The 26,849-nt window shown below is 46.8% G+C and overlaps 1 protein-coding gene across 1 annotated transcript in view; it reads right to left on the bottom strand.

The window, feature by feature from the left end:
* The window catches only part of LOC138753269 (acetyl-coenzyme A synthetase 2-like, mitochondrial), a 54,970-nt gene extending 31,851 nt beyond the window's left edge, over positions 1-23,119 (bottom strand). Inside the window, exons 1-6 of the mRNA XM_069916082.1 lie at positions 22,681-23,119; positions 20,409-20,505; positions 18,725-18,924; positions 14,893-15,068; positions 7,299-7,451; positions 1,379-1,526 (exon numbers count right to left, since the gene is read on the bottom strand). Coding sequence (XP_069772183.1) covers positions 1,379-1,526; positions 7,299-7,451; positions 14,893-15,068; positions 18,725-18,924; positions 20,409-20,505; positions 22,681-22,996 — 1,090 coding nt within the window. The 5' untranslated portion in view covers positions 22,997-23,119. The remainder of the gene's footprint in view (positions 1-1,378; positions 1,527-7,298; positions 7,452-14,892; positions 15,069-18,724; positions 18,925-20,408; positions 20,506-22,680) is intronic.
* Positions 23,120-26,849: the final 3,730 nt, after the last annotated feature.

Genomic DNA, 26,849 nt, shown 5'->3' with positions numbered 1-26,849 from the left:
CCCCTTACAGACAGTGAAGGATTTGAACCCCGGTCCCGATCGCTGGCGCTGTAAAGGCAATGAGTTAAACTACTACTCATTTTATAAATTTATGAGGGGCATGGACAAGGTGAATAGTCATACTCTTTTACTCACAGGAGGGGGAATCTAAAACTTGAGGGCATGGATCCTATGCACAAGCCGGGAGCCAGTTTTCCCATATTACAATGCTGACCACTTCAAAGGAACTTCACTGCCAGGAAACACTTCAACCTTGCAGAAATCATTCAGAAAGCAAAAGCCTTTTTACTTTGACATGTCACTTGTCTATTTGAACATCCAAGAGAATTTTAGAATAATCAGGCACTTCAGTGTACAGACGAGAGTTTGGTGTTGTATAGACACAAGTGCATTGCACAGGATCAATGAAAGTCTTTACTGTTAAACGCACAAAATGCAGGAGCCACTTAGCCTGTCAAGGCAATAGACAATTAATGTTTTGGACTAAAATGTCCACTGTCTGATCTGCTAAGTTTCATAGAGGTTAACGCAACACTACAACAGCACCAACGACCCAGGTTCAAATGACATATGGGGTTGGTCAGATAATTGGGCGGCAAGGATTTCATGGGCCGGAACATACTTTAATAAATTAAAGTTTGCGCATTCTCCAATTTTGAACCATCTGCCGTCTCTCATGTTTACCTCTTAGTCCCAGTTACACAAAATTCACCGACACAATTTAAGTACAGGTGCTCTTCAACGTGCAATGGGATTGTGTTCAGGCAAACCCATCGCAAGCCGAAAACAATTGCAAGTCGATAAAGAGTACCGCACCTACCATTTTGAATACTTTTATTGTACTGACAGAAAAGCTATTAACGTACAAAGCACCACAGGAGAGTATGCTGTATGATACTCTAGCGTGATGCTGCCATCGCCCAGCATCACGAGAGAGAAGCAAACTGTGAGTACCAATCGCGGGAACAAATCAGAATTTGAAATTGAAAGTATGGATTTGAACCACCATAACTTCAAAAAATCGTAAGTCAGACCATCATAAGTAGGGGAGCACCTGTACGATTAAAACATCACAAAGAAAATAAATAAATATAAAAGGAAATTAAAATAAAATAAAACATAGGCAGGGAATTACAAATAGGCAAATGGGGGATTCTGGTGAGGAATGGTGATTTTTTAAAATGATGATACGTTTAGTTGTCAGTGTGAAATCTGCTTTGATATACATAGGCTTAAATTCTCGAATGCTTCTTGAGATTTAAACTCGGTTCCTCCACATAATTACAACTATATCATCAGATTGGGGGTTGGGGAGGAAGGGCATGGGCCCGGGAGAGAGCAAGGAATGTAGCAACAAGTAAAATGTTGTTGTCCTTACCTGGGTTGGGGTAGACAGGGGTGCTCTCAAACAAAACAGTGGTCCCTCCATTGCACAGAGGCCCATACACGACATAACTGTGACCAGTTATCCAGCCTATGTCCGCGACACAGCCAAACACGTCCCCGTCATGGTAATCGAACACATACTGCAGAGACAGGAGAAAGGCAAGGTTACGGTGTGATCTCGGACCATCACCCACGAGTGAAGACCACTTCAAGTTTATTCTCATCTGACTGTACAACCTGATGAAACAGCGTCTCCCCCAGACCCTGGTGCGCACACAAATACACATAGTACACTGTGCATAAATTATCATAAATTATCAAAATAAATATTTATACCGTATAGCCTCTGGTGTCCATACCTACGGGCATTGGTAGATGCAGTATTTTCTGGTTGCTTGAGACTTACTCTAACAATGCCTGACTAATAGAGCTGCATTAAGAATAAACAGTTTAACAGACAAAAACTGTACTTACCCTGAACAAACCACATGCGTGAATATATAAACTTTAAAACCTTTTATTTTATTTTCAGTCATATTCTTTGAAAACATTTAACCATCGCTCCATCTGCAGGTTCCTCCCCCTCCACTGAGCTGCCCGAAAGATGAATAACGTTACAGATAATTAGCCCCCCTTCCCCCAAGTTTACTAATAAAGCCTCTGACTGGGGCGATTCTTACTAAGCAGGGATAAGGAGACGCTATAAGAGTCACCCCAACGGTGAGTGGCTTCATCCTGGGCGACGCCATTGCTGTTTCACACAGCCCAACCAAGGCACTCCGTTGGTTAAATATTTTCTCCCATCTTCACCAAAGGTTTATGTGTAACTTCAATTTTAAAATAATGCCATTTTTTTTACCTATTATTTTATTCCTATTTATTTTAATACTTTGTTTTCCTCAATAATTTTAGCAGTTGCTCGAATTCCAGATACCAAGGATTTTACTGTATAAATACTTTGGGATGATTTTTACAGTTACAGGAAACTGTTCATCAGCCTCACAGTCTGTAGGAAGAAACTATTCCCTAGCCTGGCATTCCTGATTTGGATATTTTTGATGGTAGTGGGTTAAAGATACTGTGCTCTGTATGGAAAGGGTCTTTTATAATTCCTTGAACCTTAGTTAAGCAACACTCCCTGTAAATATCATCCATAGAAGAAAGGGCTGATCTTCTCGGCTGTTTAGAGTATCCTCTGAATAGACTTCCAGATCAATGCTTTGCAGCTATTGTCCTGTCCAGACAAGACACACTTAAATGTGCTCCTGTAAAAAGATTGTCAAGGTGGGGGCCAGTAGCCACAATTCTCCCTTCAAATGGAATAAGAGGTGCCATCTGTGGCTCACTGTTCGCCCAGCACAAGCGTCGGAGAACATATCACCTCCCACTGGCCTCCAGCAGGAGTCCCAAGGATATCTGTTGCCTCCCTGCCGACGCACGGTGCTAGCTCTGAAGTGACTGATTATCAGATTCTGCGGATTTTTTTTTACTGAGGCAGAATCCACACTACTGTCCACGTTAATAGCGCTGAAGTCAAAAGAGTCAATAGCTTCAGGTTCTTAGAAATAAACATCTCCAATGGCCTCACCTAGGACAAGCACATTGACGCAACAATCAAGATCGCACGCTAACACCCCTAATTTCTCAGAAGGCCATGCAAGTTCACCATCCCCCCCACCCCACCCACCAATAAATTCTACAGGCACACCATCAGAAGCAGACCTGGATACATCACAGCGCGATACAGGAGCTGCTCTATTCGAGACCGGAAGTAACCACAGAAGGCAGCAAAACCACCATGGAACACATCAAAATCTTGCCCCCACACCCCGCTGCCTGGGAAAAGCAGCCAACAAACTGAAACACACATCACACCACAGTCACACTCACTTCTCCCTCCACCCATCGTGGAGAAGGCTTAGGAGAGTTAAAGCACACGCCAATAAATTTAAATACAGTTTCTTGCCTGCAGCTATCAGGCTCCTGAATGAACCCCATAACAGGGCTATCACGCTGCACTTATAGCATTCTTAGGAAGTAAAAGGCAACTGAAGTTTCAGGCCTGAGCCCCTCATCGGGAATCTGCTTAACTTTTTTTTCCAATTCTCCCCACAGAGAAGCAACCCCACTCCCTCCCATATATCCTACCGCTCACCTGTGCACCACGGTCAATCTACAATGGTCAATTAACCTAGCCAACCCACGGATGTGAGAGGAACCTCATGCAGCCACAGGGAGACCATGCAAACTCCACACAGACAGGATTGAACCCAGATCTCTAATAGAAATATAGAAGATAGGAGCAGGAGTAGGTCATTCGACCCTTTGAGCCTGCTCTGCCATTCAACGAGATCATGGCTGATCTTAAAGTTCAGTACCCCGTCCCCGCCTTCTCTCCATAACCTTTAATAGCCTTATACTGAATAAATAGATCTAATTCCCTCTTAAATATATTTAATGAACCTGCCTCTACTGCCCTCTGTGGCAATGAATTCCAGATTCACCACCATCTGGGTCAAGAAATTCCTCCTCATCTCGGTCCTAAATGGTTTGCCTATTATCCTCAAACCATGGCCCCGGGTTCTGGATTTTCCCATCCTTGGAAACATCCCATCTGCATCCATTCTGTCGAGTCCTGCCAGAATTTTATAGGTCTCTATGAGATCCCCTCTCAATCTTCTAAACTCCAGCGAGTACAATCCCAATTTGCGCAATCTTTCCTCATAAGTCATTCCTGCCATTCCAGGTATCAGCCTGGTGAATCACCTCTGCACTCCCTCCATTGCAAGAACATCCTTCCTTAGATAAGGTGACCAAAACTGCACACAATACTCCAGGTGGGGTCTCACCAAGGCCCTGTACAGCTGCAGTAAGGTATCCTTATTCCTATACTCAAACACTCTTGATATGAAGGCCAACATACCATTTGCCTTTTTAACCGCCTGCTGTACCTGCATGCTCGCCTTCAGAGACTGGTGTACAAGTACCCCTAGGTCTCTCTGCACTTCCCCATCTCTCTGCATTTCCCCATCTCTTAATCTATTGCAGGCCAGCGGCTCTCCTCGCTGCGCTCCTCAGAGGATGTCGTCTGACGGTAGATCAACGAGGCTGGGACTTTACACAGGGGAGTTGGAGAAGAATGAGGTGATTTGTGATTCCTGAGCAGAAACAGTAGATACACCTGTAACACTGTGCTTATGTCCACAACAATAAACCCTCATCACCATTGAACCCCCCTTCCCCCAACCATCACCACTATGTACACTGACTGACCCCAGCTCCAGGCTCAGCAATGGCTCAGTTTGAAGACCCATATCATTGATTTTACATCTTCCCACAGCCCCTTCCCTCCACCCTCCTCCTCCCTACACAATTGCTTCAAGCCACACAACCTTCTGCCCCTCCCAAGGTTTCTGCACTCCACTAATTCTGGCCTCGTGTACACCTCTCCCATCCCAGTCCCCTGCGCCTTTAGCTGACAGGAGTCCAGGCTGTGAAAATCCCCCTCTCTCTTCCCGGAAGATGCTTCTTAATCTCTCTTTGACGATCTGATGACTCACTGTGTCCCCTTTTGATGGACACCAACTGATTTGGTGCCTTGGGATGTTTTGCTGTGTTAAAGTTGCCTTCGTTGACACTAGATGCAGTGGCAACATTCTACCACCAAAGAGACATCTGTCCCATCTGACAATGAGAAGGTTAATAGGTGTACACGACTCTCCTTCTGCAGCTGTTGCTCGGAAGGCTAAAGTTCAAACAACTCTCCTGGCAAGGGTCCCGGCCACCCCGATTGTCTGGCTCCAAGAACGCTCTACCCGAAAAGAGTTCCTCCCCCACCCACAGCCTGGGTGCTCACATCTGCCGCAAGTCGCCAAGTGCCGATACTTCCAGCAAAGGATCAGTGTCCCCTCCCCCACATTCTCCCTCCGAATGGTCATTCATCATTTAGACCACATGGCTCGCAGTTCCAATAACAGCACCAAACACCTCCACCTTCCCTCCAATTCAATCGCCTCCTCCTTCATGTCTTTCTTTTTTTTAAGTTGCTTTTTCATAGCTTTTTTTCTTTTTTGTTACAACATACAGCTCAGCAACAGGCCATTTTGGCCTACGGGTCTGTGCCACCCAATTTGCACCCCATTAACCTAAATCCCCGGCACATTTCATACATAGGAGAAAACCAGTGCCCCCGGGACAGCTCACACAGACATGGAAAACGTACAAACACTTTACAGACAGCGCGGGATTCAAACCCCAGTCCCAATCGCTGGTGCTGTAAAGGCTTTGCGCCAAACGCTAGGCCAACCGTGCTGCCCTAAGTAGATTTTCTTCATAGTATTTTTTAAACAAAATACCTGTTCAGCTGCAGCAAGAATTTCACCCCATATGTACATGGTGCAGTGTGTATGACGAGACACTTATTAACATTCTCTGTCACTATCCCACTCTCTATTCTCTCCAACTCTCTCATGTTTTGTGCCTTCCTTTCTCTTCACATTCTCTCCCTCTTCATCACTTTCCTCTTCCCTCTCCTTCTCCCTCTCTTTTCTTCCTGTGCCTCCCTCCCTTTCATTCAATGTTCTCCTCATCTCCCCCTCATTCCCCCTTCCCTCTCTCCCCCTCGATTTCCCCTTCCCTCTCTCCCTCCTCGATATCCCCTTCCCCTCTCCCCCAATTTCCCCCTTCTCTCCCTCCCTCCCTCCAATTTCCCTCCCTCCCTCCAATTTCCCTCCCTCCCTCCAATTTCCCTCCCTCCCTCCAATTTCCCTCCCTCCCTCCAATTTCCCTCCCTCCCTCCAATTTCCCTCCCTCCCTCCAATTTCCCTCCCTCCCTCCAATTTCCCTCCCTCCCTCCAATTTCCCTCCCTCCCTCCAATTTCCCTCCCTCCCTCCAATTTCCCTCCTTCCCTCCAATTTCCCTCCTTCCCTCCAATTTCCCTCCTTCCCTCCAATTTCCCTCCTTCCCTCCAATTTCCCTTCTTCCCTCCAATTCCCCTCCTTCCCTCCAATTTCCCTCCTTCCCTCCAATTTCCCTCCTTCCCTCCAATTTCCCTCCTTCCCTCCAATTTCCCTCCTTCTCTCTGCACCCGCTTTCACTATCCCCCTCTCCTTTCCCTCTTCTCCCTCTCTTTCGCTTTCCTCTGCTTTGCCTCCTGTTGTGAGAATGAAAAATCTTAATTGTACAGGCAGTTGGAATTTTAAAGAAAGGTGTGTTGCAAATTTTAAATCCCTAAAGAGAAGCAGCAGCGGAGCCAGGATCAATATGAAATGCAAGTTCATTAACGATTAAGAATAACTTTGTAATATTACACCTCCTTAGACACAAAATCGTATAGCTACACAACATGGAAACAGGCCCTTCATCCCATCTCATCTATGCTGACCATCTTTCTACCCCTCTCCCATCAATCTCCTTCCCTTAACACCTAGACAGATGCAAGATTGAACAGTGGCAGGGACTTATCCCTTGCCCAGAGACAAGGTCCAAGCTAATGCAGTGATCCCAACCACCAATCACTTCACTTTTAATATAGGCCCAAATTAAAATCGATTTTACCTCCAGGCCCTTTAAGTGACTGGCCACCTCCTCAGATCAGAGTTCACATTTACTGCAGGGTCTCAGTAGCAGGTGAAAGTATTGCCCTCTCAGTCCACCTTTAGATCAATCCCCTTTACTCCCACACTTTATTCCCCCTGTTTTAATCAGGCCCCTTCTCCTCTGACTAATCTCTACCCCACCCACCTGCCACACGGATCTGTTCACCACCCCACCCAGATTGCAACCCACTTAATACTCTCATCCATGCAATAACCACCCACAATCAACCTCCCTCTCCACACCCATCCAAATCAACCAGTAGAACAATAGGACGCGAGAGTGAGAGTGATACACAGAATGCCCTATCACCTACCCTGTGTGTGACTGTCGCATACAGCAGGTAGCCAGCTTGTGTGTGCACCAACCCCTTGGGCTTCCCAGTGCTCCCCGACGTGTACAACAGGAACAACAGATCCTCGCTCTCCATGGCAACAGGATCACAAAATGCTTCCTCTTTCATCATTTCCTGGAATACAAGATACTGATTAATCACCTTTTATATACTGTGACATTGCACTGACAGCACAGATCAGGCTATTTGGCCCCAGAAGCCCATGCTGGTATCTGTAGTCTACCCAAGCTTTCTCCCATCACTTGTCCACACGGATGGCACTGGCTGGTCACAATGCCTGTCTGACGACCAGCATTAGATGGGCAGAACGGATGGATGGCAGTTAACATAGCGGTTAGCACAATGCTACGACAGCATCATGTTCAAATCTGGCACTGTCTGTGAGGACGTTCTCCCTGTTTCCGCGTGGGTTTCCTCCAGACGCTCCGATTTCCTCCCATTTTTCAAGACGTACGGGGGGTTGTGGGTTAAAACACCCAATAAATGCTGGAGAAACTCAGCCAGTTTTGCAGTGTCCATAGGAGGTTAAAAAAAAATTACCGACGCTTTGGTATAAGAAAAAACTGGGGAGAGAAAGGGGGAAATGGGAGGGGCAGGAGGACAGACCAACAGTGTTAATTGGATAAGAGGAAAGGTAAGAATTGAGTTTGGCTCTGAGACAGGGGGAAAATGGGAGACAGAACTAGAGGTTCTGTGAGGTGGGGGGGGGGGTGTTGTAAGTTTGGGTGGCATAGACTCATCGGTTGGAAGGGCCCATTACCATGCTGTATGTCTAAACCCAAATACATATGCAGAATTTAACTTTCCTCCAACAGTTTGCTATTCCCTAGTCACTAGCTCCAATCCCCTCCCTGGTTACTCCTGGAGGCTGAGGCGAACTATCCATAACTTTACAGCTTCGCTGCGGCCCAGCTGGGCTCCTGCTTCACCAACATCGACCACTCCTTCTGCTCGACCCGCTGAGTTCCTCCTGCAGACGGTGCGTGGGATCTGGATATCATAAGTGGGAGGCCCATCTAATCCACTCAGAGAATAACTCTTTACACGAGGGTTGCTGCGTCTCGTGACCTCCAGTCCCCACCCAATCCCTCACCCCATTCAGAGTGAATTTGGTCTCTGGGTCGTCACTATCCACATCTACCACCTGATATTTCTTTTTTTAAATATTTTATTTCAACTTTTTTCCAAGACTCATAGAATATTGTTATATACATCATATAAATAGTATTTTAAAATTACAGCGTCTCATATGGATTACCAAAATCTCAATCCCTCCCCCCCAAAACTGCTAACAAAAAAGAGGTGTTTGAGCTGCCTTCCTTAATTAGTCTTTATCTTGATCTTTAGGAATTCATCACTATTAATCTATGTTAATTATATCCTTAATTCAGAGCCAGCTCTTCAGCGCTTGACGTCCTGCTTTGCGGAAACTGCCAAAATGTTTGGCCTGGAAGTCAGCCTGAAGAAAACTGAGGTCCTCCATCAGCCAGCTCCCCACCATGATTACCAGCCCCCCCACATCTCCATCAGGCACACAAAACTCAAAACGGTCAACCAGTTTACCTATCTCGGCTGCACCATTTCATCAGATGCAAGGATCGACAATGAGATAGACAACAGACTCGCCAAGGCAAATAGCGCCTTTGGAAGACTACACAAAAGAGTCTGGAAAAACAACCAACTGAAAAACCTCACAAAGATAAGCGTATACAGAGCCGTTGTCATACCCACACTCCTGTTCGGCTCCGAATCATGGGTCCTCTACCGGCACCACCTACGGCTCCTAGAACGCTTCCACCAGCGTTGTCTCCGCTCCATCCTCAACATCCATTGGAGCGCTTACATCCCTAACGTCGAAGTACTCGAGATGGCAGAGGTCGACAGCATCGAGTCCACGCTGCTGAAGATCCAGCTGCGCTGGATGGGTCACGTCTCCAGAATGGAGGACCATCGCCTTCCCAAGATCGTGTTATATGGCTAGCTCTCCACTGGCCACCGTGACAGAGGTGCACCAAAGAAAAGGTACAAGGACTGCCTAAAGAAATCTCTTGGTGCCTGCCACATTGACCACCGCCAGTGGGCTGATATCGCCTCAAACCGTGCATCTTGGCGCCTCACAGTTTGGCGGGCAGCAACCTCCTTTGAAGAAGACCGCAGAGCCTACCTCACTGACAAAAGGCAAAGGAGGAAAAACCCAACACCCAACCCCAACCCACCAATTTTCCCCTGCAACCGCTGCAATCGTGTCTGCCTGTCCCGCATCGGACTTGTCAGCCACAAACGAGCCTGCAGCTGACGTGGACTTTTTACCCCCTCCATAAATCTTCGTCCGCGAAGCCAAGCCAAAGAAAGAAGCCAGTATGATTCAAATAAAGTTGCCATATTTTAACCAATATGTCATATTTCTGTCTGAGATTATAAGTTCTCTTTTCTCGGGGGTGGGGGAACAACTTTGCATTTCCATATTTCAGCGAGTAATAAGTAGGGAGGAGTCGGACTTCCATGTAACAGCGATACCTCTCCTGGCTACCAAACTAGATTAGATATTTGTATCGTTTTGTGCCAATACCATGAAGATTGTTCAATAAATACAGTTCTGGTACCAATGGAAAATCCACTTCTATAATTTTGTCAAATTTTCTGCCACATCATTCCAAAAGAATCCAGGGTGAATGGATAAATGTTCCAACCTCTATACCATGCCTCAAACACGAGTCCGGAATTCCAGATTTTAAACTGTGTAATTTTTGCAGTGTAAGGTATAAATTGGTGCATAAAATTGTCTTGTATCACTACATATTTGATATTGATAATTGATGTCATATTATCAGACCACAATTTTGAATAATATTGTTCTTGAATCCTTTTCTCCAAGTCTGTCTCCCTCCTTTCCCTCGATTTCGGGCTTACACCTGATATTTCTTGTCCTTGACTAGTTACTGATGTGTTCAATATGTTTACTGATGCCTTCAATATGTTGCCCTTGATCTGCATCTCTAGGTCACCTAGCTTTAGACCAAGCACAATTCCGTAAGTTCACCTTAATCATCAAGTTCCTTGGAGCTCACTTAACTAGTGACCTATTGTGGACGCTCAACATCTCCTCACTTGTCAGGAAGGTGCAACACTGACTGTTCTTCCTGAGAAGACTGAAGCGGACAAGGCTACCAGCCGTCATTATGTCAACCTTCTACAGGAGCTCTATCAAGAGCATCTTAGACAATTGCTGCAAAGAAATGGATCAGAGGTCAATCCACAGGACCTTAAGAGTGGCAGAGAGGATCACTGGAGGCTCCCCCCCCAAAAAAAAAACAATTGACGTGATCTACTGGGATCGTTGTCTGAAGAAGGCTTGCAAAAATCATCGAGGACCCCTTCCACCCTGCACACAGCATCTTTCATCTGCTCCTGTCGGGAAGAGATACAGGAGGATCAGAGCCAGTACCACCAGGCTGAGGAACAGCTTCTTCCCATGGCCAGTGAGAATGGTGAACGACCAAAGGAACTGCTCACACTATCCATCAGAGATTCTCACATTCATGAAACAATATTTATTTGTATAGGAAATACTTGTCCTGGATGTGTATTGTTTGCCCTTACGTGTGTTATGTCTGGTTGGGTGTCTGCGTGTTTTGCACTGAGGACCGGAGAACACCATTTCATTGGGTTGTACTTGTACAATCAGATGACAATAAACTTGACTTGGATTTTCAATCAGTTTTTATAAATGTTGCTAAAGGGTGCTGCCAACAACAACAGGCAAGAGATCAATGTGGGCAAGGCAATCAAATGCAATGCAATCATTTGGGACACCCCTTGTTTCCAGAGAAGAAGGGAGAAGGATATTGCCCCCAATTCCAGATCTGGATCAAAGATAATTGGCACAACATAGTGGAGATAAAGGTGGAACTCCTTAATAAACTGAAGGCTATAAAGATAATCTGGGGACAGGGTCATTCTGGTGTCACTGAACAAGCTTTTGTTCAGAAACAGAACCAATGAGAATGTAAATTGAGGACCCTCTGGAGTTAATGTTTTACACTTCTAGGGCTTTGGACTTTGTTCAATGAGTCCAGATGCTCCTTAACAGCTTATTTGCAGTGCACAAAATTGCTGGAGAAACTCAGCGGGCCACGCAGCATCCATAGGAATTAAAAGGCAGTCCACGATTCGAGCCTGTGTCCCTTATCAGGAATGTAGAAAATCAGGCAGAAGGTGGGCAGAGGGGGAGGTGGGGGTGGGGGGGAAGAGGGCAAGGAGCACAGGCAGGAGAGGTAACAAGTGGACACAAGCAGGAGAGTTTGAGAGAAATAAAGGGGATGGAGGGGAAGAGGGCAGAAGGCAAAGAAGGGTAGCTCTCTGATGAAAGAAGGAAGGGAAGGGCACGGGGAAATGGAGGATATGAAACAGGGGGGTTGGGAAAGAGAGAGAGAGAGAGAGAGAGCCAGGGAAAGTGGGAAAAGTCGATTTTGATGCTTTCTGTTTGGAGACTGCGGAAACAGAATTACAAAGTGTTATGGAGTCACAGAGTCAAACAGCGTGGGAACTGGCCCGTCGGCACCACTTGCCCACACCAACCAAAACGCACATCTGTCCCACATGCCTGCATTTGGCTCATATCCCTCCAAACCCATCCTAACCATATATTCATCAATTCTTTTCTTAAACATTCCAATTCCTCAACTACCTCCCCAGGAAGCCTGTTCCATACACTCACCACACACTGTGTGGGAAAAAAAAAGGTTGCTTCTCTGAATCCTATTAAATCTCTCCCTCCCAACTTGCACTGCTGCCTCCAGTTACCAATTCCCCTATTCTGAGCAAAAAACTCTGTGCGTTCCCCTGTTCTATTCCTCTCACCTCTATGAGATTACCCCTCATTCTCCTGCACTCCAAGGTATAAAATTTCAGCCTGCTCCACCTCTCCCTCTAGCCCAGGCCCCCGACTCCTGGCAACATTTTCATAAAACTTCTCTGTAGCCTCTCCAGCTTGATAATATCTTTCCTGCGGCAAGGTGACCAAAACTGACCACAATTCTCCGGTGGGGTGTCAACAATGTCTTAAACTGCAACATGACCTCCCATCTTCTCATGACCAGCCCAATGTGCTAAAAGCTTTTCTGATTGGCCTATATCCCAGTGAGGTCAGTTTCAAGGTAGTAGATCACTATTCCCCTAGATCCCTCTGCTCCACAACATTCCCTACCATTCACTGTGTCGGTCCTACCCACGTTAGGCCTCCCAAAATGCCACACCTCACAGTTCTCTGTATTAAACTCCACCATCCATTCCTCTGCCAACCTGCCCAACTGGATCAAGATCCCACTTCAATCTTTGGCAACCATCTTCGCCCTCTCCAACCCCAGATACTATGTTCCATAGTATCTGAATGGCCTCCATTCAGCAGTGCCTGAGGAAAATTATTATTTCTTTTCCTTGCCCAATCCCCTCACCTGTCTGAACAGACCCAGTCTCTCTGTATACCTCTGTACCTGTATTAAAATAGGAATTCTTACTGATGGATCATGCTGTATTTTTAATCCTAAAGGAGAGCTGGTATTAAACTGCAGCCAACCTTTTGCCTTTAATTAACACCTAGAATATCATCTGGCCACTGCTCTGCAATGGAGCTTGCAGAGTACAAGTTGATCCCCAACAAGGGCAGGTTCAATCACTCCACGATCTCTCACTTTGCAGGTCACAGAAGTTCTCTGTGCAACCTGACTAACATCCATCTCTCAATCAACACCTGGGAAACAATTATCTGAGCAAGATGACACCCTCATCACCTTGCTGTGTGCAAACTCTGATCACTGAGAAGTAAAGCACGAAAGTCTGTGGACACAGTGATTGGGGAAACTCAGCAGGTCAAACAGCGTACTTTATATAGAGCAAAGATAAAGATACATAACCAATGTTTTGGACTTGAGCCCTTCAAGGTATTGTAATGGAATATGTTGTGTTTTATATTGTATATAGATATGTTTTTGGGAGATAAATTGGTGCAGGATTTTGAGTGTAGGTTGCAGACAAACTCTTCAAAACAGATTTCATTTAAAATACTGCAGCTCAGCTCAAGCCAGACAGACTGATTCCGAGTGCCTTTGCAAAAGCTTTGAAGAGTGCCCAAGGGTCTTCACTAATGGATTGATGTTTTGAAAAGCAACAGATGAAAGAAATGACGCAGCTTGTCTGAGTGCAGTTTGGCAGAGAGAGAGAAGAGAGAGAGGGGGAGAGAGAGAGAGCAGAGGGAGGAGAGGAGAGGGAGAGGAGAGAGGAGAGAGAGAGGGGAGAGAGGGGAGAGAGGGGAGAGAGGGGAGAGAGGGGGGAGAGGGGGGAGAGGGGGGAGAGGGGGGAGAGGGGGGAGAGGGGGGAGAGGGGGGAGAGGGGGGAGAGTGGGAGAGAGGGAGAGAGAGGGAGAGAGTGGGAGAGAGAGGGAGAGAGAGGGAGAGAGAGGGAGAGAGAGGGAGAGAGAGGGAGAGAGAGGGAGAGAGAGGGAGAGAGAGGGAGAGAGAGGGAGAGAGAGGGAGAGGGAATTGGGCGGGATACTGAGTCCAAACCTTGGGACCTCCCAATACAGCTGTGCAAAGACATCGGTAGGACAGCACATGGAATATTGTAAAATCACGAGGCTGGAGAAACACAGCTGGTCAAACAGTGCACTTTATATAGCAAAGATAAAGATACATAACCAACATTTTGGGCTTCCCTTCATCAAGGTACAGCTGCCCAGCAAGAGAAGGATGTCAATAGGTTAGAAGATGTGTAGAGGAGATTCACCAGGATGGTGACTGGACTGGAAGACTTGAGATGTCGGGAGAGGCAGAATCTTTATTCCCTGGCACATACAAAGCTGAGAGATGACCTTATAAACTTCATGAAGGGCATGGATAAGTGAATGCTTTCTCCCAGGTTTTAGGTTCAAGGAGAGAGATTTAAGAGGAAGTCACAGGCACCATTGCAATATACAAAAAGGCATTTAGAAAGATAGATCGCTGGGAAAGGCTGAAGGATATGGATGAAATGCCTGATCAGCATGGACAAGTTGGGCCGAAGGGCCTGTTCCATGCTCTTTGACCCAATGCCTCTAAGTGGTGATAGGATCGACCATGGTCCTTAGAATGCCTCACCGAACTGCTGCTCCTTGTATCCCCCTCCTTAAAGAAGACATGGCTTAGTTCAGTGGTCAATCCACTCACATCCCACTTTAAGTATTCCCTATGCCATAGGTGCTCTGTGATCAGTAAAGGATTGCTTAAGGTGGGATGTGAGTAGAAAGAAACTTTTGAAAACCACTGCTTCAATCGTCCCTCATTGACTCGTTATGTGCACAGTTTCAGAACTCCAAAGGAAATGGGCCAATGACCATTTTTCTCAAGCAAAATATTTCAGTAACAATTGGGTCTGGAGATGGTTCTCAACCTTCCCTTCCCATTCACACACCACCTTAAGCCATCCCTATGCTCTGTGATTAGTAAGGGGTGGCTTAAGGTGGTATGTGAGTGGAAAGAAAAAGCTTGAAAACCACTGGCTTAGTTTATCAAAACAAATGTACCTCTTCAAGGGGGATATCAATATTTGACATTGGAACTTCATTCTCCGTCCTCTTAGCCACTAGCACATGCTTGACTGAAGAACACATCTTCACAGCCTGGTCTACTGTTTTCTTCAGTTCGATGATGCGTCCACCCCTCACTGCCTGGTTGGTGGTGATCACAGTTTCAGCCTGTGCTTTAGGAGCAAGAACACAACAGATTAGGAGACAACAGAACAGCACAAATTTGGAGATACAGCAGGGGAACAGGCCTTTCCGGCCCGTGAGCCCACGCCACCCGGATGGGACTGAAAGGCCACCTTTGAGGGGCGTTTGATTCTTCAATTCCAAAATATGGAAGAAGGGGGTAAAACACAAAATCTGCTTGATTAAGCAGGTTCGATTAAGGGTCCCGATGCGAGACGTCGACTGACCATTTCCACCCATGGATGCTGCCTGACCCACTGAGTTTCCCCAGCAGCTCATTCTTAGTAACAAGAGAGGCATGAGTCCATGAGAAAAGAGTGAACACAAACCTGTCAGCACCAGGGTTGTCGGGAAAATGCTGGGGTCCCTTATTCATAACAGAGGTGTTAGAAAGATGCAACTTAATCAACAAACAAGGTTTTATGAAAGGAAGGAAAAAAAAGCATTCAACAAATTCATTAGAGTACATTGTGGATTTATTTACATAGATGAAAGGGGGACCGAGCAGACGGAGTGTATTTGGATTTTCATTCATAGGATAAAAATGCACAAGGGCTCGGCAAAACGGGTCAGCCTGTATAAAGCCCTGGTCTACAAATGGAAAATGGACAACAAAGATAAGCAACTCATGTTCAAGCTTTTATGAGGCCCCTAGAACGTTATAGCGCAGAAAACAGGCCCTTCAACTCATCTAGTCCATGCCGAACTCTTTATTCCACCTAGTCCCATCGGCCTGGACCATCCACGTACCCATCCAATTTTCTTTAAAATTCCAAACCACATCCACCACCACTGCTGGCAGTTCCTTCCGCACCCTCACCACCCTCTGAATGAATAAGTTTGCCCTAATATTCTCATTAAACATTTCTCTTTTCATCCTTAATCCATTTCCTCTAGTTCTTGCCTCAGTGGGAAAAGCCTGCATTTACCCTATCCAAACCCCTCATAATTTTGTATACCTACATTCTAGTCAATAGACCCAACCAATTAAACTTTGCCATATTTCAGCTCTTTAACTCTTTCACACAGTACTCCAAATTTGGCCTCACCATAGTCTCATACAATTTTAACATAACATCCCAACTGCTACAAACAATACTTTGATTTATAAAGGCCAATGTGCCAAAAGCTTTCGTTATAACTTTATATATCAAAGTGATGCCACTTTCAAAGAATTATATATCTGTATTCCCCAATCCCTCTGTTCTATTACACTCCGTAGTTCCCTACTGTTTACTGTGCAAGTCCCATCCTGGTTTGTCCTCCCAAAGTGCCACACTTCGGACTTGTCTGCATTAAATTTTATATGCCATTTTGCAGCCCACTTTTCCAGGTGGTCCAGATCCCACTGCAAGCTTTGAAAGCCTTCCTCACAACAACCCATTACACCCCCAATCTTCACATCATCTGTAAATTTGCTGATCCATTTTACCATGGACCCAGCACAGAACCCTGAGGCACACCACTAGTCGCAGGCCTCCAGCCCCTCTACTATCACTCTGGCTTCTCCACAAAGCCAGTGTCTAATTAAATTTAATATCTCATCCTGAATACTGAGCCTCCCATGTGGGACCTTGTCAAAGGCCTTACTTAAGTCTGTGTAGACAATGTCCAAGGCCTTTCCTTTCCTCGAAAAACTCTCCAAGAGTGGTTAGAAATGATCTATCAAGCAAAAAGCCAAGCTGAGTGCCCTTCATCTGTCTGAGAATTTGTGGCTGCCTTCCAACAATTCACACCCAACTGATGTCAGGCTCACTGGCCTGTAATTTCCCCGATTATACTAAGAGCCTTTCTTAAACCATGGAACATTTTCTGACCTCTAATTCTCCAGCACCTCACCTCTGGCTGAGGATGTTTTAAATACCCTGAAATTTCTGCATGGTCAGAGGGAATATCTTGTCAGGTTCTGGGGATTTCCCTCAAGACAGCAAGCATCTTATCCTCTGTAATCTGCATAGGGACCACGACCTCACTGCTATTTTGCCTCACTTCTATAGACTCTGTGTCCATCTCCTGAGTAAATACTGATGCAAAAAAACAATTTAAGATGCCCCAATCTCTTTTGGTTCCATGCATAGATGACCACTCTGTTCTTCAAGAGGACCAGTTTTGTCCCCGCTATTCTTTTGCTCTTAATAAAACAATTAACACAGAACATTACATCACGGATCGCGCCCTTCAGCCCATGATGTTCTTCTGACCTACGTAAATCTATGCCACAACAATCTTATCCTTCCCTTCCTCACACCCATTACTCTCTATTTTTCTTATATCTGTGTGCCTTTTGAATGTCCCTATTGTACCAGCCTCTACCACCACCCCCTGGCAATACATTTTAGGCACCCACCACTCTCTGTGCAAAAAAAAATAACTATGCCATCTCCCCAAAACTTTCCTCCCCTCCCCTTAATACAGTAAAATCGTCGTTTTCCAGAATTTAAGCAACCAGAATCCTCAAGCAACCAGCAAAAAAAAAGTAGGAAAATAGATAGGTAAAAAATATGGAAGTTTAAAATTGGCGGGCCTCACCTGTCTCAACCTGAAAACACGCTTACCGGCATCTACCAATCCTCATAGGTGCTGGATACCAGGGGTTTATATCGATAGAAGCCTTTGGGATCTTCCCTCACCTTGTCTGCCAGAGTAACCTCATGACTCTTTCAGCCTTCCTGATTTCCTTCTTTCCCCAATGTCTCATGGATCAGTCCAATAGGAAAAGATTAAGTGAATGGGCAAAAACGTGTCAGGTGGAGTATAATGAGAAGAATTATAAGATTGTCCACAAATGGAAAAGCAAAATATTATTCAGAAACAATTAATTGCGGGGCTATGACATTCTCAGACTAGGACCACAGGTGGCTAGTTGCCAAAGGATGGCCTACTAGGGAGGCAAATCTTATATCAGAGAATGTTGAGCAAGTGATTGAGTGTCTGTGCAGGAATCCATTGGGAATAATAACCATAGCCTAGTAAGTTTCAAAGCCGTCATGATGGTCCAGAAGACTGGTCCCTAAACTGGGGGAAGACAGATTTCAGTAGTGTGGGACAGCACCTGGTGGAAGTGCACTGGGCACAGCTCAGTTAGCGCCACGCTGTTACAGCACCAATGGCCCACGTTTGAATCCAACGCTGCCAGGAGTTTGTACGTTCTCCCTGTGCCTGCGTGGGTTTCCTCCCACCCTTCAAAAACACACGGGAGATTGAAGATTAATTGGGTGTAATTGGGCCACACGGGCTCATGGGCCACATGGGCCTGTTGCCGTGCTGTATGGTAAAATTTAAGTGGGAGGCATTTAAAAGCAAGATAATAAGAGTTCAGAGGCGTCATGACCTTGGAAGAGTAAGGTGTAAAGATGGTAAGTTTAAATAAACTAAATGTGAAGTATATTTAATGTTTGATCATTTACAACTTGTCTTAAATTCTGCAGCTGTGATCAGTGATATTCACCTCTCCAGTCTCCCTGACTGAAGCTCAGGAAGTTATCTCTAAAGGGAGAACTCAGCCAGTCAAGCGTCATCCGTGGAAAGAGAAACTAGTCAATGTTTCGGGTTGAAGGCCCTTCATCGAGTGTTCTCCAGTGCAGAGGGAACTGTGCCCATCCTCTGCAAGGAGGTGAAGGGATGAATACAGCGCACAACATCTCACCATCCTGAATCCTGCCGGCTAATGCCTCCGCGCTGAAGCCCGCAAACACCACAGTGTGCACTGCTCCGATGCGGGTGCAGGCCAGCATCGAGGCCACAGCGATCGGCGAGGCTGGCATGTAGATGGTCACCCGATCGCCTTTACGGACACCTTGCCTTTTCAGAGTGTTGGCCACACGACAAGTCATCTCCAGCAACTGCCTGAATACACAGAATTAAATAGTGAATGCAGCCCTGCTGGAGCCCTTTCTGAATTAGGCATTGCATCTTCCATAAGCTATTAGACACGGGTTACAGGCAGGCATTGTGGTGACCAAGGTCTTCTGGACTTTCCCCCTTCCTAATCAGAGCAGGGAATTTGGAAACCTTTCCAATATGGGAGTCACCAAGTGGACAAGAATGCGCAAATGTGGAATGATCTGAAGACTTACAATTTTGGTCAGCAGGTCACATTTCTACCTTCTACTAAAGACCCCTAATCTTTCAATCCACATTATCCTTTTACACATATAACATATATAACAATTACAGTATGGAAACAGGCCATTTTGGCCCTTCTAGTTCTCACCACACTAAGTACTCTCATCTAGTCCCACCTACTTGCACTCTGCCATAACCCTCCATTCCCCTCCCATCCAATACCTATCCAATTTTTCCTTTCATGACAAAATTGACCCTGCCGCCACTACTTCTCCTGGAAACTCATTCTATACAGCCACCACTTTCTGAGTGAAGAAGATCTCCCCCCTCATGTTACTTCTAAACTTAATTCCAGCTCCTCTTGTTCTCTCCATGGCCTTGTGTTGATGAAGATCATGAGCTTTTCCACCTCTGCCAAATATCAGGATGTCAAGAGAAGATTTTTAATAATTCAATGATGTGCCCTTTAATCTGTATTGGTGATTAATCAATTGCAGAGTTGGGAATAAAACAGGAAAGTTTGCAGACACCATGATTGAAGAAAAAACACAATGCTGGACAAACTCAGCTTGTAAAACAGTGTATATAGCAAAGATAAAGATACCTAACCAACATTTCAGGCTTGAGTCATTCATCAAGGAGGCACCGAACCAAAATGGTGGGGTGGGGGGGTGGGTGGAGGAGGAGGTGATAGGAGGGAGGGCACACCAGCAAGGAGGGATGGAAAGGGAAGGGGGTGGAGAGCTGGAGGAAAAAAAACAGAGGGATGGGGAAGGGAAGAAGAATGGAGAGTGGGCTGGCAGAAACCGGGAGAAGTTGACATGAGTGCCATCTGGCTGGAGAGCGCCCAGACTGAAGATCAAGTGTTGTCCCTCCAATTTATGGGTGGCCTTGGTGGGATAGTACGCAAGGCCATGGACAGACAGGTCAGTGCGGGAGTGAGGCACAGAATTGAAGTGGTTGGCCACTGGGAGATCCCCGTCACCGAGCCAAGGTACTCTGCAAAGGAATCTTCTAGTTGGTTAGATGTCTTTACCTCCTATGGTCGCTGCGAGACCTGCTGAGTTCCTCCAGTATTCTTGTGTTTTATCTATGTGCACATTGGTTGCTGAGTGTCTAACATTTTACCTCAAAATTATTTCATTTGCTTCACTGTAATTTTGCTATTGGTTGAGAAAGATCACACAGAAATGTTGGTTCTTTCTCACTTTGTTTCACTAGTAGTGGCTAGGTTTTCATTCCCAGTAACCTCCACACCCACTAACCTGTAGGTAATCCTCACTTGGGAACCAGGTTCGTCTCTCTCCCAGATTAAAGCCACTCTGTCTGGACACGTGTGCACGTGACGGTCAATGCAGTTCACTTAAAAAAAAAGGAAAACAGGAACAGAAAGAGCTAATCAAATCTTGCAGTAGGATGCAACGGAGGAACACAGAACGGACTAGGGAAAATTCAAAGACAAATGGAATTTAAGAGGAGAATCTTGAAACAAAGTGGAGTGCTTAAACTGAAGGCATCAAGGTGAAAGGGAGCAAGGAATGACAGGAGACTCGGTCCTCAACAGAGTGTAGCACCCATGCTAACAGTGAGTTTGATGACTCCAAGTAAGTCAGAGAAATTCAGGCATCAGCTTCTGCTCAGAGAGTGGCTCCCAACTTTTGGATCACAAGGATGCAAGATAAAATTGCAAACATAGTTCCAGTTTTATTCCACCTGTAACTATCGTTTACAGGTCGGAAAGAATTTCCACTGTTTAACTGGAAGAAGTGTTGCCTGAGGGCATGTGTCCAACTTTATTACCTGGACACAGGATGGTGATCGCATGCTCTTGGCAGATTCTATCCAATTTTACATCTGCAGGATTTTTTTTTAGAAAACCAAATATAGACTTTACTCACAATAAATTATTTACAAAAAGAAAACAGTTCAAAGTATTTTCCCACCCTTGTGTCCAATTCAAACATTTTCATCATTGCACGTTGATGGATGGAAATGTATGGATTAATTTTCTATTCAGCAGCATTTCCTCAAGTCTCCACCTTGTCGTTACTCCCCCCACCCCCCACCCCGTTGTTTGAGGGGCTTCCCTTCGGACACAGCCCGAGTAATGGAAGAACGCTAGACTGTGCTCCTTCCCCACAGCCTGCCGTGTGGGCTGCACCAAGTCTCAGTGTGTCCCTCAGCACGTGCTTCTGCAGCCTGAAATGAGCCAAAAAGCTGCATTCCCTCAACGACGTCTCAGAATAGATTTTTTTACATCTAGAAAGATGCCCAAGAGCTTGGTGGCATGGGGTAGAAATTCCTCACTGGGACGCCCCTCTTGATTTAACTCTCCCTGCCTCTCCCACGTCCTTTAGGTCAACGTATGCCTTTCCCCTAATACCACAACTTTGCATGATTCATACAAGGCATTCTTAGACAATGAACAGAGAATGATCAAGCCAGCTGCCTTAGGAGGTATTAGAAGGGAGAGCTTGGTTGGATGGAATATGTCAAAGGGAGAAGAGGCAGCTTGTGCAGTCTACATTGTGTAAACCGATTCAAGTGATGGAGGAGGTGAGGGGAGAAAGGAGGAGGTGAGGGGGGAAAGGAGGAGGTGAGGGGGAAAGGAGGAGGTGAGGGGGAAAGGAGGAGGTGAGGGGGAAAGGAGGAGGTGAGGGGGAAAGGAGGAGGTGAGGGGGAAAGGAGGAGGTGAGGGGGAAAGGAGGAGGTGAAGGGGGAAAGGAGGGGGTGAAGGGGGAAAGGAGGGGGTGAGGGGGAAAGGAGGGGGTGAGGGGGAAAGGAGGGGGTGAGGGGGAAAGGAGGGGGTGAGGGGGAAAGGAGGGGGTGAGGGGGAAAGGAGGGGGTGAGGGGGAAAGGAGGGGGTGAAGGGGGAAAGGAGGGGGTGAGGGGGAAAGGAGGGGGTGAGGGGGAAAGGAGGGGTGAGGGGGAAAGGAGGGGGTGAGGGGGAAAGGAGGGGGTGAGGGGGAAAGGAGGGGGTGAGGGGGAAAGGAGGGGGTGAGGGGGGAAAGGAGGGGGTGAGGGGGAAAGGAGGGGGTGAGGGGGAAAGGAGGGGTGAGGGGGAAAGGAGCGGGTGAGGGGGAAAGGAGGGGGTGAGGGGGAAAGGAGGGGGTGAGGGGGAAAGGAGGGGGTGAGGGGGAAAGGAGGGGGTGAGGGGGAAAGGAGGGGTGAGGGGGAAAGGAGGGGGTGAGGGGGAAAGGAGGGGGTGAGGGGGAAAGGAGGAGGTGAGGGGGAAAGGAGGAGGTGAGGGGGAAAGGAGGAGGTGAGGGGGAAAGGAGGAGGTGAGGGGGAAAGGAGGAGGTGAGGGGGAAAGGAGGAGGTGAGGGGGAAAGGAGGGGGTGAGGGGGAAAGGAGGGGGTGAGGGGGGAAAGGAGGGGGTGAGGGGGAAAGGAGGGGGTGAGGGGGAAAGGAGAAGGTGAGGGGGGAAAGGAGAAGGTGAGGGGGGAAAGGAGAAGGTGGGAAAGAGGAGGGGAAGAGGTGGGAAAGAGGAGGGGAAGAGGTGGGGGGGGGGAAGAAAGGGTCTCAAGAACAACCCACCTGAGACATTGAGTCGTCCGCCTTCGAACCATCTGATGTTGCCCAGAGCCAGATCACAGTCGCTCACCGTGGTGAAGGGACTGATCCAGCACAGTCTCTCCCTGGCCAGAGCTCCCCAGAACCGCTCGGCCTGTTGCAGCGAGAATTGCCGTAGCGCCGGGTAATCCCTGACCCCAGCCAAAGCCGTCGCCTCGGGCATGAAAGCCGAGATGCTGGAGGTGGAGGAACGCCTGGCGAGCGGGGAGCCGGGGGCTGAGCTGCGCCTCGGTTGCACCAGGGATCGGAGGGAGGCGAGAGGTCTCCGCAGCCACGACATGGTGCTGGAGCGCAGCTGGGACCCGGTCAGGATCCGGAGCGCAGCTGGGACCCGGTCTCAGGCAAACGAGCACAGACCGAGGCTGGGAGCGTCTCCAAGCTCGGTGAGGAGTGTCCGCGGCTCCGTCCCGGCCCATCCAATAATCTCATTGCTTCCCTCCGGCTGTGGACTCCTGCCATGCACAAACTTTTGTTTATCTCCCAAATAAACTTGAATGACAATAAATTATTTACAAAACGAACCCCGTTCCAAGTCTTTTCCCATCCTTAGTGTAATATGCAGGAATTTCCATCAATGGCATTCTTATAAAGAACAGAAATCCTGCCTCTAGATCTAAGGTTGGAACTTTAAAATTTTTGGTTAGGTAATTGTTTGGGACGAATGACTGGGGTCAATTCCTACAGGACCCAATATTATTTTTACTGAGAAATATGAAGGTTATAAGGCCAAAATTAAATTGCAGTGGTTCCCAACCTTTTTCTTTCCACTCATCTCCCACTTTAAGTATTCCCTAAGTCATAGGTGCTCTGTGATTACTAAGGGATTGCTTAAGGTGGCAGGTGAATGGAAAGAAAAAGTATATTTTATATTGTATATGTTTTAAGGAGATTTATTGTGGCAGGCTATTTTTTTAGTGCAGGTCACATTCAAACACTTCAAAACTGATCTCATTTAAAATGCCAGAGCTCTGCTTAAGCCAGACAGTCCAGGCTCCAGGTGCCTTAGCAAAAACTTTGAAGGATGCCTATAAGGACTTCACAAGTCGGTGTTAATTCGACATGCTGTGGAGTAATGGATTTTTCTTTTGGAAAACAATGGAAGAATTAACTCAGAAGATTAGGTCCAGAGCCGTAGTCTGTCTGAGTGTAGTTTGCTGTTCTAAGAGGGTCATGTGGTTTTCTTGTGAGAGAGAGAGAAAAAATTCAATTCTGCAGTTCAATTCTGCAGTTCCACAGTTCAGCAGCTGAAGATGGGTTGTGAGTTCTTAGTTCAGCCTGGTCAAAGCCCTTGTGGTCCATACAAGAGGAGATGGTTGGCTGTGTAATATTTCATTTGAAATAAAGGAAACAGAAGAGGAACTCTGGTGACCTGAAAGAAAGAGGTTATCATCTGGAAAACTCTGATGGGGCAAGTTTCTTTGGCAAGACACTGAAGTGGCTGATCAAAACCGATCAGTTGTGGGTGTCCGATGAGCAACAAATCTCGCTCTGAAAACCGATAAGAACCTTCCTGAGCGGTAACCATTTACCTTTCAAAGCCTGGCGAAATTCATAAATGTTAAATTCTCTGCACAGTATAAGAATTGCCTGTAACAAGTGAACTTGGAGGAGTGAGAAGTGAGATTGGACTGTGAACCAAAGAACTATTCTGAACTTACACACACATTACACACACATGCGCTTAGAGTTAGAAGGGGGTTGTTAGGTTAGTTAAGTCAATAGTGATAAGTTAAAGTTTGATTCTATTTTCATTTTTAAAGATAATTAAAAGCAACTTTTGTTTAAGTAACCATTTGTCTTGGTGAATTTCTGTTGCTGCTGGGTTTTGGGGTCCTCTGGGCTCGTAGCAGTAGTTCATGAAAGCAGGGACATGGAGGATATACGCTTGTTGGTGGTCAAGCAAAACTGGGACACGGAGACCAAAGGCTGGTGTAAAGGGAAGATTGGAAGCAGGAGGCGTCCAGATGAAGACAAAAGGTGGTAATGGGATGTGATAAGAGTACATGAGAGAGGGAAGGTGAGAATTGATTGTGGGTGAAATGTTGTATTTGGCTCTGTGAAAGAAGATAGAGGGAAAGAGAAGAGTGAGGGAGAGAGAGAGAGCTGGGGGAAAGATGGGAGGTGGAATTTCTTAATGGAAACTGAAGAAGTTGATGTTAATGGTTCGAGGGTGCCCAGACAGAAGATGAGGATTGATCATCCATTTTGGAGGTGGTCTCAGTCTGGCAATGCGTGAGACCATAGACAGACACATCAACAAGGAAATGAGGCAGGGAAATGAAATGGGTAGCCACTGGTCGATCCAATCTATTGCGGCGAACAGAGTCAGGATCTTCTTCCTATGGTAAGGGTATTAAAACAAGAGTCCAATGGGTCTTTTAAGGGGGAATTTGAGGAGTATGAATTTTACCCAGGGAATGGTTAATACCTGAAACTCACTGCCAGAGGAGGTGGGAGAATTGGATAAAATCATTATATTTACCAGGTGTTTAGATAAGCCCAGAAGAAAGAGACATTCCTAATGCAGGCAAACAGGATTGATGAGTTCAACAAAACATTGGCTTGGACGGTAGCCAGACAGCCAGTATCTGTTTCTCAATGGTGTCTGAAAGTGAAGGCCACAGGATTATTATCTCTCTGCAACTGTCCGTTGCTAATCTCGGTACCTAAACATGGTGTGGAATTGGCTGCCCTCTAATGGAATTTTCAGGATGTAGTTATATCCTGTGACAGAATCCTGGAGAGGAAGAGTCTCTGCTGTGAGGTGCCATCATAGAACTTACATGATTTCTCCATTCTGAAGTGCCTCCCACTCCTCCTGGGAGTGGCCGTTCACCCAAGAACGACCAAAACTCCAAATATCCGTATCACACCGTGAGTTTAGACCACACATGTCAAACTCTGGCCCGCGGGCCAAATTTGGCCCGCGATATAATTATATTTGGCCTGCAAGATCATTTCAAAAATGTATTAGAGGTGGCCCGCCCTGCAGCGAGAGCCGATGCTGTTTTTTGGTAATGTCACCCCCACCATCCTCCCCCTTCATTGCACATCCTTCCCCACCACCTAACTATCCCCTCCCCCCTAAAACCACCCCCCTTAAAAGATGGCCAGAATATTCTCAAAAAGGAATCCAGAATGGTAAAGTTCCACAAACCTTCTGCTGGGAATCCTAACACCACCCGGGCATCAGATCCACGGGACGCAGAGGGAGCAAGAGTGTTGCAGGTTGACCGTGCAAACTTTAAGAACGGGGAAAACAAAATTGTAACACGAGAAGTCTGTCGATGTCATCAGCCGGCAAGCCAGTTGGAAGGCTCCCCGCACAACCAGTCACTTCTCCCACCTGTCGAGCGGTGCGGCGGATTGGCGAGCGCCTGTGATTTCCTGTCGGCGCGACGGACATGGCAGGCTGCGCACGGCCCCCGCTGTTCCGCAAAGGCTGATCGGCAGCGCGCTGGGCCTGAGTGGGTGGGTAAGCAGGGGTGGGCAGAGGGTGTAGGTGAGGAGTAATGGGCAGGGGAAGTTATGGTGGTGCAAGGGGCAGTTAGAGGGAGGGATGAGTAGAAGGAGGGGTGGATAGGGAAGAGGTAAAAGGGGAGGGGCAGGGCGAGTAGGGGAGGGGTGATTAGAGGGTGAGAGATGGGTAGAGGGAGGAACAGGTTGAGGGGACAGGCAGTAGAGGGGCGTGTATAGGATGGGGTGGGTAGAGGCAGAGCGAGTGGAGTGAGGGGTGAGTAGAGGTTGGGTAAAGGACTGGTCAGGTAGAGGGATGGTGGGTCGAGGGTGAATAGAGGCCTAGAGCCTGAGGAGTGAGCAGGAAATGCTGAGTCCTGATGCAGGCCAAAATGGACACAGCCTGTGAATGCTGACTACATCTCCACAGGGACCAAATATGTTTCCCTCAGGTCAAGCAAAGGGTGAACTTGAGCTACCTACTCCTGACCTGTAACATTATCCTCCTAAAGTTAGATCCTAAAGTTTAACATTACATATGTTGAAAGAAGAGAAAACATGCAGATGTTGTTGAAAATTTTCAATAAATATTTAGTTCGGCCCTTGACTTAGTCCAAGTTTTTAATTTTGGCCCTCCATGAATTTGAGTTTGACACCCCTGGTTTAGACAGATTGCC

This window comes from Narcine bancroftii, chromosome 2, assembly GCF_036971445.1.
Source record: "Narcine bancroftii isolate sNarBan1 chromosome 2, sNarBan1.hap1, whole genome shotgun sequence".
Lineage (NCBI taxonomy): Eukaryota > Metazoa > Chordata > Chondrichthyes > Torpediniformes > Narcinidae > Narcine > Narcine bancroftii.
This window is presented reverse-complemented; position numbering and strand designations above follow the sequence as displayed.